General features: G+C 45.1%; 1 protein-coding gene and 1 long non-coding RNA gene across 2 annotated transcripts; one reads left to right on the top strand and one right to left on the bottom strand.

Moving 5' to 3' along the window:
- Position 1: 1 nt before the first annotated feature.
- LOC106824846 (uncharacterized) lies at positions 2–6,709 on the top strand. Its single transcript, XM_070502396.1, has 2 exons — positions 2–601; positions 6,594–6,709. The coding sequence occupies exons 1-2, from the start codon at positions 2–4 to the stop codon at positions 6,654–6,656; spliced, it is 663 nt and encodes a 220-aa protein (XP_070358497.1). The 3' UTR covers positions 6,657–6,709.
- Positions 6,710–12,071: 5,362 nt separating this feature from the next.
- On the bottom strand, positions 12,072–17,134 carry LOC139042674 (uncharacterized). The gene is made up of 2 exons (XR_011499678.1): positions 16,826–17,134; positions 12,072–15,824 (listed from the first exon to the last, which is right to left on the bottom strand). It is a non-coding gene; the product is annotated as an uncharacterized lncRNA (long non-coding RNA).
- Positions 17,135–23,545: the final 6,411 nt, after the last annotated feature.

Below are 23,545 nucleotides of genomic sequence, written 5' to 3'. Positions count from 1 at the left end.
CATGCGGAACCCGAAGGATGCGCGGAACCGATTGCAGCAGCGGCTTATTTACACGGATACGCACACTCCTTTCACTTCGGCTGGAGGCCACGTAGGCGTGGGGAAGGGTTCTGCCAACGTACCCGGAACGTGTCCACGGCTTCCTCAGCTTCAGGGGGTTGTGCCGCGGCGGGGTCTGGGCGCCAAAGCGACAGAAGTCTGCCCAGGCTCGGGGGAGTGTTCTCTGTTTTCGCGGCAGCGATGGCTCCCGTGTCTGGCTCGCGCAGCCCGGAGTGGGAGGCCTCGGGGTCCGGGGGGCAGCGACGCGTTGGCCCAAGAGCTCCGAGAACAGCAAATCCGCCCGCTCCCCGCGGGGCCGCCACTCCCGCTCGCGCTCTTGCTCTCGGTCCGGGGACCGGAACGGCGTCAGCCACCAGCTGGGTGGCCTCAGCCAAGGCTCCCGAACAAGCCCTACCGCTGCTGCTTGTGGCGTCGTTCGCGGGAGCGGCCCTCTAGGCCGCGGGGCACGCCTTCCCTTCTGCCTCCCGTTCCGCCTGTTGCGGCCCCTACGGGAGCGAGGAGCCACGCGCGGCTTAGCCTCCGGGACCAGGAGAGGGAGGAGGTGAGTGAGGGAAGGCACCTTGGCTCCGAGGAGCCCGCCTGCCTTCAGAGTCCGCCTTGTCTTGCTTCCCGCTTCTGACCGTTCGCATTTCTCTCCCTTCTCTCTTCCTCGCGCCCGTTTTCATCTTTTTCATCAGTCTATCCATGGCAGCCCCTTATTCACCCTTTTTCTCCCTTACATTCTCACTCATTCTTGGGCCCCTTCATACAGTGTCCTGGTCTCCCTCCACCTCTGGTCTTGCAGCGGATATGGCCAAGAGTCGCAGACCTGCGTATAGCAATTATTGGCTTTGTGTTATCATTTGTGAGCATGTTATTATTCTCCACTAGACTGAGTTCATGGAAAGGAGGAGCCCGATTGTATTCATCGCAGAATTTACAGTGCCTGGCACTTAGTAAGAGCTCAACCATTGTGTGTCGAGTGAATTAACAGATCAGTTTGAGATAACAGGATAGGTAAGTGGAAATTCTTTGTAGGGGGTTGGAAAGAGTTGAGATTAAGGGTTTAAATTGGAAAGAAGGAAAACCTTTCTCCAAGACATGATTGGATGAATGTAGGAAAAGCGATGTGCCAAACTGCAGATGATGCTACCCTGAGAAAGGTCCTATTAAGTGGCCTCAATCTTGACCTTGAGGAATGAGGGGAGGATGAAGTCAGTTTTCCTCTCATGAAAGTGAGTATTGGAGTGGGAAAATAAGAAGAAGAAGGAAGAATTACAATTATTGCTGTGGAAGTATTCAGATCTAATGTTGATTGAATGTGTCAAGTAGCATACTAAGTGCCTTGAATGTGTGATAAAATGAAAAATTTAAAAACATTACAGGCATTGAGGGGTAGGTTGAAATTACAACAGTTGGGAGATGTCTTGATGAGTCTTTTTCTTCCAGCAGTGAGAGCTAATAAGGTCGTGAGGAGGAGGATAGTCGCTGGATTCAGACTGCCTGAGTTTGAAGCCCTGCTTTGCCACTTAATACCTGTGTGACCTTGGATGTCAAAGAGTTTAGCTAAGCTACTCCATAGTATTGCTGCCTTGGCATCCATTTTGTTTGGCCAAGTGGCTTGCAGGGACCTGAAACTGACACTAGCCCCCTCATGCAAGCACATGCCCTAGCTAGCAAGCTGCAGAGTCAGAAACAACTCTAAGTTCCTGTTCTGACTTCCCCAGCAGCCCTCGTGATCACCAGTCTCCCCTGCCTCCCAGCGCCTGTGTGCCTTGTGGGCCCCTTAGATGAGACCCTCGTGGGGCTTACCAAATCCCCACTCTTTTGGTTTAAATGGACTCATCTCACCCTAGCCTGGGAACTCCAAAGCCCTCCACTCACAGACCCTAATAAAGGCAGGTGTCCCAGGTCCTGCCTCTCTTTGCACTCTGCCTTGACTTCCCCTTGTGGCCCCTGAGGCATGCTGTGTACTTCCTCCAGGACCTGTGAGTAATAAACTACTCTATTTCAATTTCTCTAGTGGCCTGTTGTTGAACTTTGGCTACCATCTGGCACCCTGTGCTCCACTTAACAAATTGTTAAAAACATTGGGCACTTATGTTACTTAACCTCTCTAAGCTTCATTATTTTTTTTTTGAAGATCAGCCCTGAGCTAACATCTGCCACCAATCCTCTTTTTGCTGAGGAAGACTGGCCCTGAGATAACATCCATGCCCATCTTCCTCTATTTTATTTGTGGGATGCCTACCACAGCATGGTGTGCCAAGCGGTGCCGTGTCCATACCTGGGATCTGAACCAGTGAAACCCAGGCTGCCAAAGCTGAGCACGCAAACTTAACCACTATGCTACCAGGCCAGCCCCTAAGCTTCATTTTTTCACCTGTATAAAGGGGGATAAAAATAGTGCTGACATTTTTAGGGTTGTTGTAATGATTTAATGCCTGGAACATAATACACATTCTGTGTTAGCTTTTAGGGTTTCATGTCTGGGAGCATAAACAGTAAGAAATAGCCCTGAGTTACACTGGAGACCTACCTCTCCAAGTTAAATGTTTCAGAAAGATTCCCCCCAGTCTGTCAGTCAAAAAACAAACAGCTTCTTAATTTAGAATCCTAACCAAAAAATGTAAGAACAGCCTGGATGAAATTTGCACTTGTGCATATAGAAGATAATTTGTCTTGAGTACAGATGAAACCAGGTAGTAGCAGGGACTCTTTTTTTTTTGAGCGTCTATTTGTTTAATCAGCATCTTGTAGGATTACAACATCTGGCTGACATTTACTGTTTGTCCCTCCAGTCTTTTTCACCTATGCATGTATTTCTTTTTAATTAATAGACTTTATTTTCCAGAGCAGTTTTAGTTTACAGAAAAATTGAGCAGAGAGTGCAGAGTTCCCACATGCCCTCTCTCCCCCACATCCTCCTCCACCCCCAGTTTTCCGTGTTATTAACACTATGCATTAGTGTGGTGTATTTGTTACAATTGATGAGATGATTTTGATACATTATTGTTTACTAAAGTCCAAGCTGACTCTAGGGTTCACTCTGTGTAGTATATTCTATGAATTTTGACTGGTGTGTGATGACACATATCCACCGTTACAGTATTGTACAGAATAGCTTCACTGCCCATCTCTTCATCCCTCCCTGTGCATGTCACTTTTAAGCAGAGCTCATACTACATATATTAATTTCGCATCTTGGTTTTTTAAATTAATATTATATAATAAGCATTTTTCCATGTCAGTAAAACTTATTATAAACACAATTTTTAAAAGCTTGAATAATATCCTATGTGTGCATGGATGAACCATAACTAAATTAACCTATCCTATCCTCTGTTGTTCAGCATTGAAGTTGTTTTTTTTAAGTCCTGGGGTTGGGGTGACGGATTCTTGACAATTCAACCCAGTGTCCTTAATTTTTTTTTATATTAGGATTATGATAGTTAACAACCTTGTGAAATTACAGTTGTACATCATTATTAGTCATGTTGTAGGTATACCACTTCACCCCTAGTGCCCTCCCCTCCCCCCACTCCCCCTTTCCCCTGGTAACCACCAATCAGTTCTCTTTGTCTATATGTTAACTACCACCTATGAGTGGAGTCATACAGAGTTCGTCTGTCTCTGTCTGGCTTATTTCACTCAACATAATACCCTCAAGGTCTATCCATGTTGTTGTGAATGGGACGACTTTGTCCTTTTTTTATGGCTGAGTAGTATTCCATTGTGTGTGTGTGTGTGTGTGTGTGTGTGTGTGTCTGTCTGTCTGTCTGTGTGTGTGTGTATATATATATATATATATATATATATATATACACACACACCATATCTTCTTTATCCAATCATCAGTTGCTGGGCACTTAGGTTGGTTCCATGACTTGGCTATTGTGAATAATGCTGCAATGAACATAGGGGTGCATGGGACTTTTGGAATTGCTGATTTCAGGTTCTTAGGATAGATACCCAGTAGTGGGATGGCTGGGTCATAAGGTATTTCTATTTCTAACTTTTTGAGGAATCTCCATACTGTTTTCCATAGTGGGCACCAGTTTGCATTCCCACCAACAGTGTATGAGGGTTCCTTTTTCTCCACAGCCTCTCCAACATTTGTCACTCTTGGTTTTGGATAGTTTTGCCATTCTAACAGGTGTAAGGTGATATCTTAGTGTAGTTTTGATTTGCATTTCCCTGATGATGAGCATCTTTTCATCTGTCTATTGGCCATCCGTATATCTTCTTTGGAGAAATGTCTGTTCATGTCCCCAGTAGCAGGGACTCTTTTAATGGGCTCCTATTCAACTCTGTTGGTGAGGGAGGAATTCCCTGCCTAAGGTTATGGGGCAGCTGAATGCAGGACACCTGACACTGGACAGATGCGATCCACAGGCTGGCAGGGTACTGAGACCCACTACCCGGGGATAATCTGGAACTGCGCCTGGTCCCTGTTATAAAGAGGGTTGTTTGCCTAGGGGACTTTATCTGCAGGAGCAGAGTGAGGAGGGGAATTTGCAGTTAGGTCATTGGAGGCCCTACTGGTTTCCCCAGATGTCAAGGCAGCACATAATATTGAAACCACTAAACAGTTAGCCATTGGTGATTAGGTAGCTAGTAACTAGAGATTTTTTTCTTTTTTGCAATTACTGATTACAGCTTTTAGCTGTTTACCCGCCCACTGTTAACTGTTCAGGCAATATGCTATCTGACTCCCACTAGGCTCCTATAGATAACGTCTCCCTGGAGCCTGGGTCACCATGGTAATGGGTGTCTGAGCTGTTTTTCAGGAATTAGGACCCCCTTGTCCAGTTCAGGCTGGTTGAGACCACCAACCCATCAACTGGGCCCTCACAGATGCCCAATAAGTGACCATTGGATGTCAAGAGGCTAAAAACTCCACCCTCAGATCATGCTACCGCCACCGTTTTGTGAGCATGCGTCCTGTGGAGAGGCATGAAGTCTGACTATGCTTGCACACATCATCAACTACCTCACCTCTTGTCACCTCCAAACATCTATCTCCACATTTCAGACCACTTTGCCCCCTACCCCATAAGGCCCCATTTTTGAGGAGGCGGACTTGAGACTTGTTTTTCCGCTTCCTCAATTGGCTGCCTTGTGATTAAAACCCTCTCTGCTGCAATTTTGGTGTTTGGCTTTCCAGGCGATGGGCAAAAACAAACCTGGTTTGGTAACAGTATTGGGCCTTAATTTTAGGCCTTACACTACAAGGACTGTGTGTCTTTACAGTGTGGCAGCCATCGTTGGCCCCTATACTAATATATTCCAAGAACTGTTGTTTGTATGTTTACTTTTAGTTTGTCGGTTTCTTGAAGTGGGAGACCCTCTGAGTCCAACTCTGCATAGTTATAATACCATTTCCCCTGAATAAAAAAGTAAAAAGTAATTTATGCAAATAATGTAACCAAATATATTTCTTTTGTAAGGATTTTTTTAAAAACCAAATAGAGATATAAGCAGCTAAACTTTGGGGGAATTGAGCCTCTGTTAGTTGTTGTTTAGTTTTGTTTTTTCAGTTTATGAGTAACAGCAAAAATTAGAAGAAATGACAAACATTATAATAAAACAAAAAAATTTTCACTGTCCTCCACAGAGCAGATGGACAATGTGCTCCTTTTCCAAAAAGGGGCTAAAGGGAAGACACCCTGAATCTCACTGAATACAACTTTTGTCACATAGAACTTTTCAGAGCTCCCTTTATTTTCTGCTTCTTTTAGTCCTTCATTTTCTTAAATTGTCTTTACTAATTCCCGGATTTCTGAAAACTAAAGTTTTAACCAAATTGAAACAGACTTCTTTTTCCTTTCATAAAAATGTGTAAACAAATGAAGTGATTTCCACACGTGAAACTGTTTCTGTCACATACTGCAGGTGAAATGAGCAGTTAGGAGCTTTGTCCTGCGTGCGGCAGAAGGGATGCACTGGCCAGCCTCCCGGGCTGCGTTTCTAGCCTGGATGCTCAGGCTGTCTGTAATCTGTACCTTTTTTTTTTTTTTTTTTAAAGATTGGCACCTGAGCTAACAACTGTTCCCAATCTTTTTCTGCTTTTTCTCCCCCAATCCCCCCAGTACATAGTGGCATATTTTTTTTAGTTGTGGGTCCTTCTAGTGGTGGCATGTGGGACGCTGCTTCAGTGTGCCTGATGAGCGGTGCCATGTCCACACCCAGGATCCGAACCGGCGAAACCCTGGGCCACTGAAGCGGAGCGCGAGAGGACTAGAGAATTGGGAAATCCTTAAGAATGAGGACTTTCTCCAAAGAATCCTTGTTATAGACTGAATTGTGTCCCTCCAAAATTCATTTGTTGGAAAAAAATATTCATTTGTTGAAGCCCTAACCCTCAAAGTGACTGTATTTGGCAATAGGGCCTTTAAGGAGGTAATTAAGGTTAAATGAGGTCATAAGGGTGGGGCTCTAATCAAACAAAACTGGTGTCCTTATATACGAAGGGGAAGAGACACCAGAACTCTCTCACTCTCTATCTGTCTCTGTCTCTGCCTCTCCCCTCCTCCCTTTCCACCTGAGCACAGAGGAAAGGCCACATGAGGACACAGCAAAAGGCTGCAGGCTACAAGCCAGGAAGAGAGGTCTGACCAGAAACCAACCCTGATGGCACCTTGATCTTGGACTTTTGACCTCCAGAACGGTGAGAAAGTAAATTTCTGTTGTTTAAGCCACTGAGTCTGTGGTATTTTGTTAGGGTAGCCTAGCTGACTAATATGGTCCTGAACCAGAGTAAGTTGTTAAAAAATAGACTTTAAAAATAGAACATTTGTTAAATCCAGAGTCTGTTGTCAAAAATTTTAATGGGTGAAGAACATTTAAGTACATCTCACATTTTACCTTCTTGTGATTTATCCTTTTATATCCCTTAAGTTTTAAAACATAGAACATACCTAAGAATTAAAACATGTTGCCAGTGGATTTTAGCATGCTATTTGTTCTCTTTAAAGTCACGGAGCGCTAATTTCTTATTCATAGAAGGGTTCAGTGTTAAAACAAATAATACATTTATATTATTTTGAATTTTTTTCTCCACTAACCCAATAGCAGATTGCATTCCAGAGTTTAGCATTATAAAGGGATTTTTAAGATGAATATGCCAGTATGGTTTTGTTTAGTTAATTTTTCTACATCTAATACTATTTGAAGGCTTAATGCTTCTTTTTCCTTGTTTCTTTTTTCTTTGCTGCTATTCATAAGCTGCTCCTCTATTTCTGTCTACTTTAGCTTGAGTTGAGATAATATGCTTGATAGGTAGACTTGTAATTTGTGATAGGGTTATGCATTATTTTCAGAAACTTGTTCTTACAGATACTGAACTCAAAGAATCTGAACTCAAAGAATTAGAGTTGGAAGGCACCCTAAAAATAATTTTCTAGGCAACACCTAAATTATTCTAGCTGTGCTCTTCAGAGGAAAAGATTCTATGACAGAGGAATTCCCTTTCTAAACGATTAGAGAATTTTAATAATACTCATTTTCAGGATTCTCTACAACAGAGTGAGGTCTCTTTATACTGCAGAGTGTTAAGTTCTTTCTGCTCTGGGGAAACGGAACACTTGCTGCCCTACTGTATGTCCGTTACACACGTGGAGTAAAATTGTGACTGAAGTCTGCCCTCAGCCTTCTTGTCTCCAGTTTCTTTCATCTCTCCTTCTGGTTCCTCTTTGCTTACTTTTGTCCTTTGGTCTCTTCGGAACATATAAATCCTCCATGCCGCTGCCAGTTTGAATGGCACTTTGTAAACTGTAAAGCCTTATGCAAGAGTAAATGATTCTGTTATCACGAAGGGGGCAGAATCTTGAACTGGACTCTTACAGAAGCGCTCCAGTATCGCTTTTAATGGTCCTTGGACAATCAATTTGCTACTGAAAAATTTTAATTCCATATTTTTATACTCTAGGGTCCATATGTCATCACTTTTCTGATTCTTACAACCATTTTCTTTAAATTTGGCTCTGATTGAACATACACCAGTAGAGGATGAAGAAACAAAGAAAAGCACCACTTCAGCTTTTACTTCAGAGAGTATTTTTAAAATACAGTGGTTTTTATATTGGGAAGTTAAAAAATAAGTTTATAAATAGTTGAACATTAAACTTTGCTTTGACTCAATTTGCCCATCATTGATACTCAGAAATACTCCTTTAGAAATTTGTTTTTTATTTGTATTTTATGTAGAAGAAAGGAAAAAGTCCAGTCTTTCAAAAGAAAGGTCTAAGCAAAGGAGAAAGAAAAAATCACCTAAAAGAAAACACAAGGAGTATTCTGAAGATAGTGACAGTGACTCTGATTCTGAAACAGACTCCAGCGGTAAGAAAACCATCCTTCTGCAAGCCTTGCTTCAAAACTAGTTGTACTTCTTAAAGCTTATCTTAGAAGAAGGTTCTTAAAAACAATAGTAATAGCCAAGCGTTTTTAAACAGTCACTGACTTCGTGCCAGGCACCCCGCTGAGGGCTGATACTCGTTCTCTATTTAACGCACACAGTAACTGTAGGCTCCATCTTAGAGACGGGGAAATGGAGGCGCAGAGCAGGTTATAAGTACCACACTCCAGGTCACACTGGTGGGATTCAGTCTAAGCAGGGTCACTCCAGATTGGTTGTGTGTAGTTGTACAAGGCCTGTGGCACCAAACTAAGTTGGGGTTGGTCTGCAAGACGCGTGGTGCCAAACCGAGTCATACAAGCCTGCATCAGCCCCGTAGAAGGGCTCTTTTGTGTAATTCTCACACTCCCTGGGCACCTTTGTGCAATTTTCAAAAAGGCACACCCTAAAGGACCCCCTTCAGGCTGGCAGCTCATTTATGGAAGACACGGCCTGTGGGCTGGCGCATCACAAAAGCCACCTCTTTGTGCCTTCTCCTGGGTGATGACTGACAGGGTACCTCCTCTGGGGACACATCACACAAACGGGCCCCTTCCTCTGATGTCACCTGGGTTTCCTGGCCCCCGTGGTCACTTTTCTTCCTTATTGCTGGAAGACTGAACTTTCTTAAAGCACACACCTGAGCGTGTCAGCCCCTACTTAAAATCCTTCAGCAGCCTCAGGGTAAAGGTCAGACCTGACTGATCCCCCTCTAATCACATGTACCCTGTGCTTCCCTCTCACAGCGTCCTCTGTAGCCTGAGAACGGCTTCTGTTTCCTCAGTCTGCCATCTTCCTTCTCTTGACTCTTACTTGGTGCCGAGAGCCCGTCTGCCTGCAGTGTCGTCTCTCCCTGCGCGCGGCTCGGCTTACTCATTCAGCGGCGGGCACGTGTTACTTTCGTAGTAAAACTACTTCAAAGAAAACTAGCTTGAGTCACCTTTTCCTGGTCCACCACTCCTCAACCACCCTCCCCAAATCGGCCTGATTTTGAGACTCCTCTGTATACCCGGAGCACCCCGCGCTTCCCTCTCTCACTGCAGATTCTAATTCTCTGTCCACTTCTGTCTCCTCCATTAGCCTGAGCTCCTGGAGAGCATCCTCCCTGAACACATACACAGAGTTTTTTATCTTTTCATCATGAAAAGGTTCAAACATTCAGGAAAGTAAAGGGAATAGTATAATACTACATACATACCAACTAGAGTTTAAGTTGTTAGTATGATGCCATATTTGTTTCAAATATGGATTTTTTGCTGAGAAATTCAAAGTAAATTATAAATATCACACTGCCACCCTAAAGATTTCTGTATGCAGCTCTAAAAAGTAAGAACATTTTCCTACTTAACCATAATACCATTATCTCGCCCAATAAATTAGTAATAATTCCTTATATCATCTAATACCTGGTGTGACTTTAATTTCTGTGCTTTCAGTGCCTGGCATAGTTCCTGACATAAATGTTGAACGAATTAATTTCTCTTTAACAACAAATGAGACAGCAGCAAAAGCATGTTTATCTGCTCAAGGTATTAAGGTTTTAGAGGTACATTTTTTTCTTTAATTTTATTATGGGAAAGGTCAAATATATATAAAAGTACAGAGAATAGAATAATGATCTCCCATGTACTCATGACCCAGCTTGAACAATTATCAACTTGTGCAAAGTTGCCACCGCCCCCAATTATTTTGAAACAAATCCCAGATATCATCTCATTCATAAATAATTCAGCATGTTTCTCTAAAAGATAGACATTCTTTTTTTACAAAAAACAACCACAATACCATTATAATGCCTAAGAAATTTAATGGTAATTCCTCAATTCTTATCACAGTCTTTTTTTTTTCTTTTTCTTTTTCTTTTTTTTTTTTTGCTAAGGAACATTAGCCCTGAGCTGACATCTATGCCAATCTTCCTCCATTTTCCGTGTGGGTTGCACACAGCATGGCTGACGAGTGAGCCAGAGATGATCCACACTGGGGATCCGAACCTGCGATCCCATGCCACTGAAGCAGAGCGTGCCAAAACTTAACCACTACACCACGGGGCTGGCCCCCAACAGTCCATTTTTAATTTTGTTGTTTTCTAGCCTGGCAGTTTCACATGAGGAAGACAGCATGAAGAAAGCCAAGGTCTGACTGCTTCTTTTCAGTGATCCATTAATCTAGAATATTAATCAGGGGACCATCTCCATCCTCTTGCTTCCAGCAGCACTAAACCAAAAGGTTCCCGCCTAGTGTTTAATCATCAGGAACCAGGGTCCTCTCAAGGATGTTGAATGAGACAAAATGCATTTGAAGGTGTGATCATCACTTCTGGGCCAGGGAAGGCACAATAACAGCTCCTGTGATGGGAGGAGGGGAGAAAAGGGAGAGGAGCCTCACTGTGGCCTTGATGGCGTCTCCTTGGAAGCAGCAGGACCTTTAGGCCAGAATGGTTTCTGTTCCCCTATGTCCTCCACAAAAGGAGGGCAGTGAACAGAATTTGGAGCATACTAGATGAATGTCTGGGTGCCACCTTCTTGTAAAGCCCTATGAGTAGCTTCTTAGGCAGACTCCTTTAGAGTGTAGGTTTGTGCCTGAGCTCCTTAGCGTGAATGGAGCTCTGCCCCGTCTTGTAACACGCTGTTTTCTCACTAGGGACTTACCCTACCCTGTCTTGCACATGTGTGTGTCTGAGAAGTACAGGGCCTGTTGATAGTGACTCAAGGATGTCACCTTATGAAAGGAGGCTTCCTTGCCATTCCTTAGCAGTTCCTATCCATACACTACTAACCCCACTTGGGTGGCCTGGGTGTTCTGGGCTGCAGTGGCACCAGAGGAACCCAACTCCATTTGGGCTCCAGAACAAACATGGCATTATAGAGTCCATCCAAGATTATGATGACAGGGTGACCCATGGCAACGGGTGACATAGTTCTGAGGACTAAAGCCCTCTCATGTCTCCAACACTTGTCCTTCCTATTCTTAAACCAAACCTAAAATCAGAAGGAAAAAAGGGGTTGGTTTAGCATATTGAACAGGTAATGTCATAACAGAAAAACACAACATGCAAATCTATTTGCTGTTGAGATTTTAAACCACAGTGGGAGAAGCTATTTCATTATTGCTAGAATATCTTAGGAAAGTTAATACTGCATTCGCTCCCTTCAGCGTGGACCATGTGCCAAGCTCTGGTCTCAGCTTATTGCTTTGTTTCCATCCTCTCACTTTTAGTATTCTTTATTTTCCAGGTCTTGTATGCAAGACTAGCTAGTGGGTTGCACTGTGTCCTTGCTGTTAATGCTATGCCTGGTAACAGGATAGAGAAATGTTAGTATCCTAACAGCAGATCATCAGCTGTCGTGCTGCTCTGCCCCCTCCTCACTAGAGACAGTGTCTAGTGATGGGGTGATGGGTGGGGTGGGGGGAGCTGAGCATGGGGAAAACTAGACTCCTTTTAAAGTCATACTGAGGAAAATAGCTCCCTATTTGAAAAGCCCATCTTTAGTCTGAAGTAACTAATCAAGAGGAGCACATAGGATTTTTAGCCAGGTTTCTTCAAGGATGACTAAGGGGTCATTCATCCTCTGAACCCTCTTGAGAGTTAAAAAGGTAGTCTGGCAAGGAGGCCAGAGGGGTTTGTGACTTGTCTTGCTGGGACATGAGAGTTGCTGAAGCTCTGGACACTGCCTTGATATTTCAGCCTTTTTTTTTTTTTAGAAATAACATCCTCCCTTTCATTTTTTTTTTTTTTAAAGGCAAGGTGTTTAAAGATTTTATTTTATTTTTTCCTTTTTCTCCCCAAAGCCCCTCGGTACATAGTTGTATATTCTTCGTTGTGGGTCCTTCTAGTTGTGGCATGTGGGACGCTGCCTCAGCGTGGTTTGATGAGCAGTGCCATGTCCGCGCCCAGGATTCGAACCAACGAAACGCTGGGCCGCCTGCAGCAGAGCACGCGAACTTAACCACTCGGCCACGGGGCCAGCCCCTATTTCAGCCTTTTATGCTAAGGAAAGTTCAGCCTAACTAGGTTCAAATTCATTAAAACTTAATTTCTTCCCAGTCAATAGTGTGGAGGGAAAGAGGCATACCATTGTCAATTCTGCATGCACCAGCCTGCCTCCAAGCTTCCTGGGTTCAGGACACCGTCAGCTAACCCTGTTCTAGCTACAGGTCAGGATTCTGGATGGAAGGTGATATTGCCTGGAGTAGTGGAGCCCTAGGCCCTGCCAGCGCTACTCCTCAACTAGGAGATCCCAATTCCATCACCAGTTCCTAAGGCAGGAGAGTGGAAGTAGGCATTTTAGAACAAGGTCAACAACAACATAGCACCCCCATGTTCATTGTAGCATTATTTACAATAGCCAAGATATGGAAACAACCTAAGTGTCCATCAATGGATGAATGGATAAAGAAAATGTGGTATGTGTGTATTATATCCATATATATAATACACATAGACACAATGGAATATTATTCAGCCATAAAAAAGAATAAGATCTTGCCATTTGCGACAACATCATTTGATGGCATTATGTTAAGTGAAATAAGTCAGACAGAGAAAGAGAAACACCATGTGATCTCACTTATATGTAGAATCTAAAAAACAAACCAACCAAGCACATAGATACAGAGAATAGATTGGTGGTTGCCAGAGGCAGTGGGGGTGTGGTGAGAGAAATGGGTGAAGGAGGTCAAAAAGTACAAACTTGCAGTTATAAAATAAATGTCACAGGGATGTAATGTACAGCATGGTGACCATAGTTAATAATAATACTGTATTGCATATTTGAAAGTTGCTGAGAGTAAGTCAATTCTCAGGAAAAAAGTTTTTGTAACTATGTATGGTGATGGATATTAACTAGACTTATGGTGATATTTTGCAATGTATACAAATATCAAATCACTACGCTGTCCACCTGAAACTAGTTTAATGTCATATATCAATTATACCTCAATAAAAACTAATTAATTAAAAAAGCCAACAACAATGTGGAGGCAGGGGTCACACAAAAGGTTTTTCCCTAAATGCCTGGCAACTATTAAAAAACAAAACAAAGTCATGTCAATTAAACCTCTGTCCACTCAGCATCCTAGTTAATGGGATTTACATTGCATTTAATCCTTTGGAAATTCCCAAAGTACAAATTGTGACGCTGTGGGCCTCCTCTCCCTGCCTGCCTCCTGGCTTTTGCTCTCCGATTTGAAGAGTTTGGATCCTTCCTCTGCATGAGTATACAGTCTAAAGAAGGCCAGTGTAATAGAGCTTATTTTGGAGAGATTCAAATGCACCAGTGGTCAGACCTCCCTAAACAGCCAGAGCCCACAGTGGGCTGTCATCTGGGCCAATAGTAGGTCCCTCTTCCCAATACTGGTTACATAAAACAGGTCTACCATATTTGCAAAAGAGAGTGGGAAAAGCACATAAAGAGTTTCTTTGGAGAATTCATGCTGTAGAGTTTGGAAATGGATGAGAAGATTTTCTTTCCCTTATTTATTTCTTGTGGCTCCTTTTCCCTTCAGAGCTCCATTAAGAGACCACTATGTAAACCCAGGAAAAGCAAGTCACCTAACTTTTAAGTTTTTCTTAAAAAAATTTGCTTTGCCTGCTTGCAAAAGTAGAGGCCTGGTCCTCCCAAGCCCTGGCCAGACCTGACTGTGAGCCCAGCCCTCGGCCTCAGGACGCCAGCACTCAGTGGCCTGCTTTGTTGGGCTGCTTCTCAGACACCCCGTCACTAGGTCTGCAGCCCGTTTCCATCACTGCCCTCACACACGGTCTCTGCAGCAAAGCATAAGCCGATCCTATCCTGATCCCCCCCATACTTCTTTGATACAACTTACGGTTTTCTATCAGCTCAAGTAGTCACCTTTTGATCCCATGACCTACAAATAAGTTATCACTACTTAGAAAATGAAAAAGTACTTCAGATTAACACAGGTACAAATCTACCCTGAATTGACAGCCACCCCACCAGCACCAAACAAATTCCACGAAACCCACCTGTTATAATTGTACCACCAAAAGGGAAAAAAAATCCTCAGATCTCAGAAATTCCTCAAGAGAATATTCACTTAAGCAGTTAGTAGTTTCATAACATTGAATTTGTGTGCAATGTGCAAGGCATATTTTGACTGTACATTAGAATTCTCGTTTTCACCCTTTTTAGGTTAATGGAATTTTATTCATAATTGTTCTTTTTTTGTTTTGTTTTTTAGACAAATTTAGGGATGCCACTCCCTACATTGCTTTACCAAATGCTTAAAAACAACAGCAGGAGGACTCGACTTTAAGCTAGCTCCTGCCGTCAGTCTCAGTGTAACTACATAGCCATTAGTTATTCAGATAGTGTGCTCTGTGGACGAGTTACTCCCTTCTGCCAGTGGTGAGATATTTACACAATTACTCATTTTAGCTCAGAGGTTATGCTTGGTTTTAAATATTTTAAATAGTATAATTGAGCTCTCTTATAACCCAGCTCCTTAGTGCATTAATTTGAATACTTCCAAGTCAGACTGAGTCCCAACATGACTACATAGAAGAAAGAAGTATTCCTTTAGGGAGGGCCAACATCTTCCCTAAAGAATACCTGTGTTAGGAGGTATTGACGCAAATAATTAAAAATCATTCTATTGTAAAAGAAAAGAAGAGAGTTTTATTTGAGCCAAACTGAGGACTATAGCCTAGGAGTCGCAGCCTTCACAAGGGAAGAAAGCGCTCTGGCTAAGAGCGATTTTCAGCACAGTTATATACCGTTTCAAAACAAAGAGATGTACATCGAGCACGACAGGGGTACATTCCTTCAAGGAGATCTTTGTTACAGATTAGCATGGGTACAGCGGGTCAACATGACCCTGGCATCATAGGAAGGGAGGCATTAATTCTTATCTTCAAAAAGTGCACTCTGCTTTAGGGTAATGATTAAAGCAGATGTACAATGTATGTTTGACAGGCCGTAAATCAGACTTCTTTGGTTCAAATGAAATTCAGGTCAAATCAAATTCAAACCAGAATGGCTTCCCCATATACTTTAATATAAAAATTTTCTTATATCAGAGGAGTTGAACTTTATTGTAAAATATATATATAAATGTGGTACAGGTATAGGAAAAGTGGTTGTGTTCTATTGTTTTTTTCCTTTAGGAACTCATGTTCCCACTGGTAATGGGCAATTTCCATAATCTGAAATTTACTTATCCCATTTTGTTTCCCTTAAAGCTCCCCAAATTCAAAACTTATTTTCCAGTCATGGAAAAGACAATAAAAACAAACCAACATGAGAATGACCAGGACAGAGGTGTCCAAGTCCTGAAGCAGGTTTCAAATGGCTGCCCTGCCGAGCTGCTTTGTTCAGGTTTACTCGCCTGCACCCTGGCTTCAGTCACACTCATGCACAGTGCAATCTCCTTTCTGAGAAGACAAAAGCACAAATGTCCAATATTCAGATATGTGAATGGAACTAAATATATGGATGTTATTTCATGCTTGTTTTAAAATTTCTCTCCCTCTTATGCCCCCCACCCCAGCAGAATTTTCTGTAATACCCAGTTCAAGGCTTGCTTTAGGGGGTGGTCTTCCTTCCCGCACAAAATTTAATGTGGCACCAAAACAATCAGTGATCAAGATAATGTTTTAACAAATTTAACAAGTATCAAAATGAATGCAAAAATAATCCATGATGAAAAAATTATCAAAATTTAGATATAGGTAGGATCTGACCCTGCACTTGCTCCACTGTGCCTCGTGCACAGTTCCAATAAAATGTTATTTACAAAACAGGCCTCTGGCCAAAGTTTCCCTCCTACTTGATGGATTTAAATCCTGCATGAAAATATTTACCTTGATTCCCAGTAGGTACTGCCCCCACCCCAGAGTCCTGCGGGAGGGGGCCTTGGTGGCCTTGCGCCCACTAGGCTACTTTTAGCTCTGAAGAGGAGAGAAGGGACTCCGGAAGAGAGCCCGAGGCATCCAGAGACCCCGAGACCCCTGGAGAACTAGGCACCTCCAGGAGCAAGCCGTATACAGCGGGAAAATGTCGGGGTACTCAGAGCGGTGTAAAATGCTTTCCATCTGCAGCTGCAAGGGGGTGAACGTGGTGCGGTAGAGGCACTGCTCCCTGTCCCCTGGCTTTGTCTCCTGAGGGACCTGGGGAGGTCAGCTCCTGCTGCTGCTGCTTCCTGGGCTCCTGGCCGCCACCACCTCCTCCTGGTCCTCCCCCTCCCTGCCCCAGTTCGGACCATATTTCCTCCTCATCTCCCGCTACAATCACTGAGATCATGGGAGGCTTCATATCTGGAATGGGGGAAGGGCCGCGAACTGAGACCAGCGGCGGCGTCCTGTAACCTGCCTCTCCCAGGGAAAGGACGCTTCCTCGAGTTGGCCACAGCACCTGTCCCGGGCCAGGCACTCACCTTGCAGTTCTTGCCAGAGCTCCTCAACTCCCAGGCTGCGGGAGCCGGGGTCTCGGCGGCTGCACCCGGGCGGAGGCTCCCTGTCCCGGGCGCTGTCGATGCGGCTGTGCTCTGCTCCGAGAGCCGCCGCGATGCCCGGGTCGGCTCCTGCTGCCGGTCCACAGCGCATCTGCCTCCGGTTCAAGGTCTGCAGGCTCTGGGTTAGAGGACCGCTATTCCCATCACGTCCAGTCGCGCGGTGCGTTGGTGGGTGGGACCTGCGGGGACGCGCACGCGGCCAGGGCGGGACCGAAAGGAGGTGGAGCGCGGGACGGGAGGGGGACGGGAGGGGGACGGGAGGGGGCGTGTAAGGGTGGGGCAGGGGAGCTGCACCCCGCAGCTTCGCCGCCCTGCTCCCGTCTGGGGTGGGGCCGGGGGACTGGCCTGAGGAAGGGGCTTTGCCGGACGGTGCCAGCCGATTGGGGGCGCGGCTAGAGCCGGGGGATACGAGATGTCACGCTAAGCCCCTTAGCCCTGGGGGAAATGTTGGGAGGACGTCTCTCCGCCTGGCCCTCGAGCCCCGCCCGTGGGCGCGGGGCTCCTGGCCCCGAGGTCTTGAGGAGCGAGAGACGCAGACCTGGCGTTGGAGCAAGCGCCGAGCCCCTGGCGGCCCCAGCGCGCTGAAGGGAAGGGACTTTCTCTCGCCTTGTGGGCTGGGAGCGGGACGCTCCCCTCCAGGAAGTCCGTAACCAATGAGGAATGGGACTCTGGTTGTGTTCCATTCTCCCCCAAAGTCCACACATCAGCCTAGGGGTTCCGATGACACAATAAGCTAGGAGACTGCTTGCTGGGTGGTTGCCAGACGCGCTGAGAGCGGAGCCCGCCTTGCTCGCCACCGGTGCGGGGGAGCGGGAGCTTGGGGCTGGGTTTGCAGAGCACTCTCGCTGCTCAGATGCACTGCACGCTGCTGGAAACCCAAGCCGTCCCTCGCCAAAGCAACAAGTCCTCCGGGTCTGGAGGAAGGAGCCCAAGTCAGAGTACAAGTGCAGAACCCTGCCCGGTGTTCTGTGCCTCCGAGAATGCTTCCACTGCACCTGGCCCTTCCTTTGGCCCTGGTGGCGACTGTGGAGCATGCAGCGTCCGCTGGGCTCTGCTTCGCACCTCTGGCTGCAGGCGTCCTACAAAAGTGCATGTTTGCCCTTTACTGGGCCTGTGTTCTAGCCCGGGGAGAGTTTCCATCTTGCCTACTGCCGCCTCTTTCTCTTATACTCTTATCTTTCTCCCTTCCCTCCCCTCCGTTTCCTTCCCTTCCCTTTTCTCTCTCTTTCTCTCAACTATCTTTCTGAATTCTTCTTCCCCACTGGGAAGTGTCAAATAAGAGCCAGGCCACATTGAGGGCTTTATGGTTCTTCAAGAAGTGTTTACAGGTGCCCTGGAACGTGTTAATATCCTGAATGTTGAGAATAGCTTCTAACCATGGGTCCTATGCTTGACACTGCACGTGATTTATCCTATTTTCACCCACACAACCATCATTATCATCATCCCCTTTTTCAAAGAAAGTAAAGCAGGGTGGAATAGCAATGCCTCACTCACAGACAAGCCCTGCCCTGCCTGAGGACAAAGTGGTTCCACGCTTTGCAACCCAGCCAGGGCCCCTCCTCCACGAGTGAGTTGGAACAGAAAACTAAGAGCAGGTAGACAGGGCCTGGGCTTGCCGTGTCAGCAAACATGCCTTTGATGGGACAAGGGAATTTGATTAAACAGCCTCTTAGGTACCTTTATCCTGGAGGACATTAATCATTTTTGTCACTAATTAATTGCGCTTATAAATTCTTTAAATTTCTCCTTCTTAATGACACTTTAGTGCCAGTGTGGAGGAGAGGAGGTGACGTGAGATTTGTGCAGGCATCACTGATGTGCTCTTTGGAAGTTTGTCTTTGAGAGTGGTGGTTACTTACACCATGGGCAGTAACACTTTCGGATTGAATATTTCCAACAAAACTTTACAGAAGACCATACCACACTGCTTTATATTTACTATTTCAGTCACTTGCTATTTATTTATTCGTGAGGGCCCATGAGAGGAGAGAGAGAGTGTTATCCTCTGGCAGTTTGCAACGAGGACAGGATGTTTTCTTGTGAAAATAATGTTCCTCCTCACCTTTTGTACCTGTGTGCTTCAGTCAATAAGCCTGTGTTGGCTGCTGGGTATACAGGGCCGTGTGCCGGGCAGTGTGGGGAATGTCACGATGCCTGACTCAGCCATCGTGCTGCGGGTTCTCACGGTCTGGAGAGGCACATCAGCCCACACCAGGGAAAGAAGCCACAAATTATGGGCAGATTGCCCAGCCCCATCATTTATTTGCTCTGTGACCCTGGGAAAGTAGGCTGGGCTTCTCTGCGCCTCAATTGCCACATCTGTAGAATGATACCTGCCCTATGATGTTGTGAAGTTTAAATAAAGTAATAAAGATAAGGCCCATGGTGAGCACTCAGTCAACATCAGCTGGTGCTGGAATTAAGGGGTCAAGAGTGGGGTTTGTATCCAGGTCAAACTGGAACCTGAAAAGATCCACTCAACCCAAGAGGACAAACTAAAACCTGTGAAGACATAGTGGAAGCTACATCTGCCTCTTCCTACCTCCAACCTGGAGAAGGAGCCAGCATCCTTTGCCATGGCGGTGCACATGCACCTGGCCCAGGCTATGGAGACGCTGGAAGAGGAGATCTTGTGGGAGCTAGAGTTGCTGCGGGCCCCACTGCTGTCCCACACCAACAAGGTGTGCCAGAGGACCAGTGCCAATATACGCCAGTGACACTAGCACCTGGTCTTACACTAGACTTCAGAACACCATGGCTGCTGCTTCACTTCCACCTCCCACATCCTGCTCCAACTTTTCTTCTGGCCAACCTTAACTCAGAGCCACACAGGGAAGACAATCCTAGGAAACTGTGTTTCTGGCCTAGCGAAGTTGACACAGTCACTACAAGTGTGAAACCTTAGGGTAGAATGTAACTGGTTGCTCTTGGAAAGAAGGATGGCATACCACAGCAAAGACACATCGGGGTCATTCTGTGCATCAGTTATAGGCAAGGACTTCCCAGAGTTTGGTGCTCAGATTCAATAAAAGCGGTGTCCAGGAAGGACTCATTTACACAGCCACATTCACTCCACCAATCCTGCTGAATGTCTTTGTACGCGATGGTCAATGGAGCAGAAGAGGAAGGCACAGTAAGCATGGAGCTACCGGCAGCATTTTGGAAATCTTTCCGTCACTGTGAATTTTGGTCACTGACCTCGGACTTCTGAATTTGGCCATCCAACATTGAAGCTTCCACCCAGCTTTTTAACGATGGTGAGAGTTTCCTTATTTTTGACAACCCTCAGAGAATAGGGGTGGCGTGTGGTTGGATTAGCTGTATAGGCTTTGGTAGGAGTAGTGATTAGTTTCCAAAGCTTCAGATTGGAATATGAACCTGAAATCTGCCCCAGCGTGACTCTTGGATATCTTCCCAGATTATAAGCAAAGTTTCAGAGATGGCGACTCCTGCTTCTGTGCTCTCACTCACACCTATTAGGAATATAAAATAGTGGGGGCCCATTAATACAAAAGAAAAGCAGGCGAGAAGAGCTTGAAGGCTCTGAGAAGCTGCATGGGTGATAGCATAGATATTCTGCTTATTTTATGGGATAAGCTGTGCTTTGATCATTTTCCAAAGGAGAAAGAATCGACAGTGGCTTTATTTATCACAAAACAAGAACCTTCAATGAAAAGCTATGTTTTTTCTGTTTTGAATGGCGGTAAGCTTTATAACAGAACATAGTTAGTAGGTCTACAGCCCGCATTTCATTTAAATTTATTATTTATCCTCTGGATAAATTAGGTTAGAAATATTAATTTAGCTACAAAAGTTTTACATCTAAAAACTTCTTCAGGAAACTCCAATTACTCTCTCTTAAAGAGTAATAGAAAACTATGGGAGTTATTTTGAAGAATCAGTCTTCCTCAGGGGTTGTGGCAATAATAATAGTAATAGCTAATATTGATTTAGGGCTTGCTATATGCTAGGCACTAACCAACTATTTTACATGCATTATCTCATTTAATCCTCCCAATACCTGTAGGCCTCACTAGTATGATTGCTTCCACTTAAACATGAGAAAATTGGAGCCTAGAAAAGTGGTGATTTGTGTAAAGACACACAGTCAAGTCCAGAGCCAGAGTTCAAACCCAGCCTACACCATTGCACTACATTCCTACAAAAACTCACACTGATCAGTAGGTAGACACCATTGTGACAAAAGATGTATAGAAAGGAATGTTCAGCGCCGCATCTTTTCTAAGAGTGTAACATTTGAAAAAGCTTGTATGTCTATCATAAGGGACTGATTAAACTTATGAGGGCACGTCCATTCAATGGGATAGTTATGCATCTGCTAGGAATTATATTGCAAAGAAGTAGGGATGGTGTGATCCAATTTTAGCAAATATAGCATTTTACCAGTATTCATATATGTGAAAAAGTCTGGAAAATTATATAGCACAAATACTAACTGATCATTTTGACGTGGTAGCAGTCTAGGTAAATTAAAACATTAACTTCTTCAATAATCATGAAATAAAGAATAGAATACAATCTTTAAAAATCTCCCTACTGTCCTTTTACTGAGCTACATGGCTTCCCCCTTGAGCTCCAGACTGGAAATGAACCCTGACTGCCCTCAAGTGCTCCGTGACTTTGGGTAAGTCACTGAGCCTCTCTGGGCCTCCTGTTCCACATATAGAATAAGGAGAAGCCGGGTTAACTTCTGAAGTTCCTTCCAGCTCTAACATTCCTGGACTTAATCTCATCCCTAGCGAAGTTCTTTAAAAAAACAAAAACGGCATGTGGGGATTTAAATGTCGACAGCGGGACTCTTCACACCTTATCTGTTTTCTTTGGCATATGAGGTTGTTGTTCCCATTATTCCCTTCCCATCAGACTTTTGCGAAAGGAACGTTAATGCATTTCACCAGAAATGTGTCAAATCACTCTAGAAAAATAAGGATTTTTCCCAGAAAGGTAATTCTTAACCTATACGTTAAGAAACAGAAACCACTACATGCTGAAACAACACATCCTGCAACCGAAGCCGAAAAAGAAACAAAAGCAAACTATCCAAACACAATCCCTAATCCCGTCCTTACGCTGTAGACTCTTGGCTTCTTTCTTAAGATCACCGGTTACCTATATATCCGATAAAGGATAATAATAATAATTATCATTATATCTAGCCTTATTTTACAGATATCCATAGGGCCATTTTAACTGTTCTCACAGAGAAGCGCAGCGAACTCACTGCCGAGCAGAGGAGGGCGAGAAGAAAGAGGAACCTGATTTTTATTAGAAAGGCGGCGGCCGGCTCCATGGCTTAGCGCTACCCGCCAGTACCTAACCCGGACGCCGAGGCGACCCCGCGCCAGCGCGGCCCGGCGGGCGGGCGACGAGAGGCTCTCCGGCGCCCTCTCCTGGGCAGTCGGCTCCACGCCGCCTCCGCCCGTGGGTCCTCCAGGCAGCGCGCGGGACTCATCCCACCCCTGCTTTCCATATTTGCTTCCCGCCGTTCAGGGGGTGTTGCGAGACGGCGAGGTGATGTGAAGCCTGAGGGGCGATGTGGGTTGAAGTGGAGTTTGCGGGGGGCTGCGGTGGGAGGCGTGTGGAGTCTGGGAAGTAACGTGCAGACGACGGGAGTGAAGGCGAGTCTGTGGGGCGGAGGAGGGGTGTGGAGCCTGAGGGGGAAGGGGGTGGGAACGCGCAGCTTGTGAGTTGCTCTGTCGCCAAGACCCAGTTTCCCCCATGCGAGCGTGGTCCTCGCACAACCCGCGCCCCGACGTCTCCCGCACCCCGCAGGCTTTGCTTTGTTTTGGGAAAGGGTGGAAAGCCCTTGGAGGTTTCCTCGTCGTCTTTTAAACCTGCCTCTTTCCGACAAACCGAAAAATCTGCCCTTAGAGGAAAAGTGCTGCATTTTCTATTATCCTTTCCAGTCAGGGCAGCCTTTCAGCAGTCTGTATTATGAAAACAGAAGAGATTTTTCGACAAATGTAAAATGCCGAATATGGGTCTTGCACGTTCTCGCCTTCCCCCTCCCCTGGGGACCATCTCCCTGAGCGTCACTGGTCTGGAATCTTCTCACCTGCCTGCTCCACACCTCACACCTCCTCCCACCCCTACTTTCTATCCCCTTAGCAAATACTCTCCTAAATGGTGTATTCACTTAGGAACTGTAATTCTGAGGTCTCATTCATTTATGTCCACTTGCTAGCTGTGTGACAGCAGATAAGTCACTAAACTACTCTGAGCTAATAACATCAACCACATAGAGTCCATTCCTTTATTCACTCATTCATCGTATGTCAACTGAGCACCTACTCCAGTTGGGCCCTGAGATGAGTGCTGGGAATACATCAGTGAACAAGACAGATGCTTTTCCTACTCTTATGAAATTTGCCATCCAACTGGGGACCCGGACAGTAAACTAATAAATACACAAATGATGGTAAGTGTGTCAATATAAGGAACATGGTACCAGGAGAGAGAATACGATGGATTCTGATTTAGGTTGTGAGATTAAGGAAGGCCACTCTAACTATGGGATGTGAAAGCTGAACCTGAGGGATAAATAAGAATAAGGCAGGTGAGAGGTGTTGGAAAGATCCTGAGTTGGGAAGGTTTCATATATTCCAGGAGAGGCCATGT

Source organism: Equus asinus, chromosome X (assembly GCF_041296235.1).
Source record: "Equus asinus isolate D_3611 breed Donkey chromosome X, EquAss-T2T_v2, whole genome shotgun sequence".
NCBI classification, from domain to species: Eukaryota; Metazoa; Chordata; class Mammalia; order Perissodactyla; family Equidae; genus Equus; species Equus asinus.
This window is presented reverse-complemented; position numbering and strand designations above follow the sequence as displayed.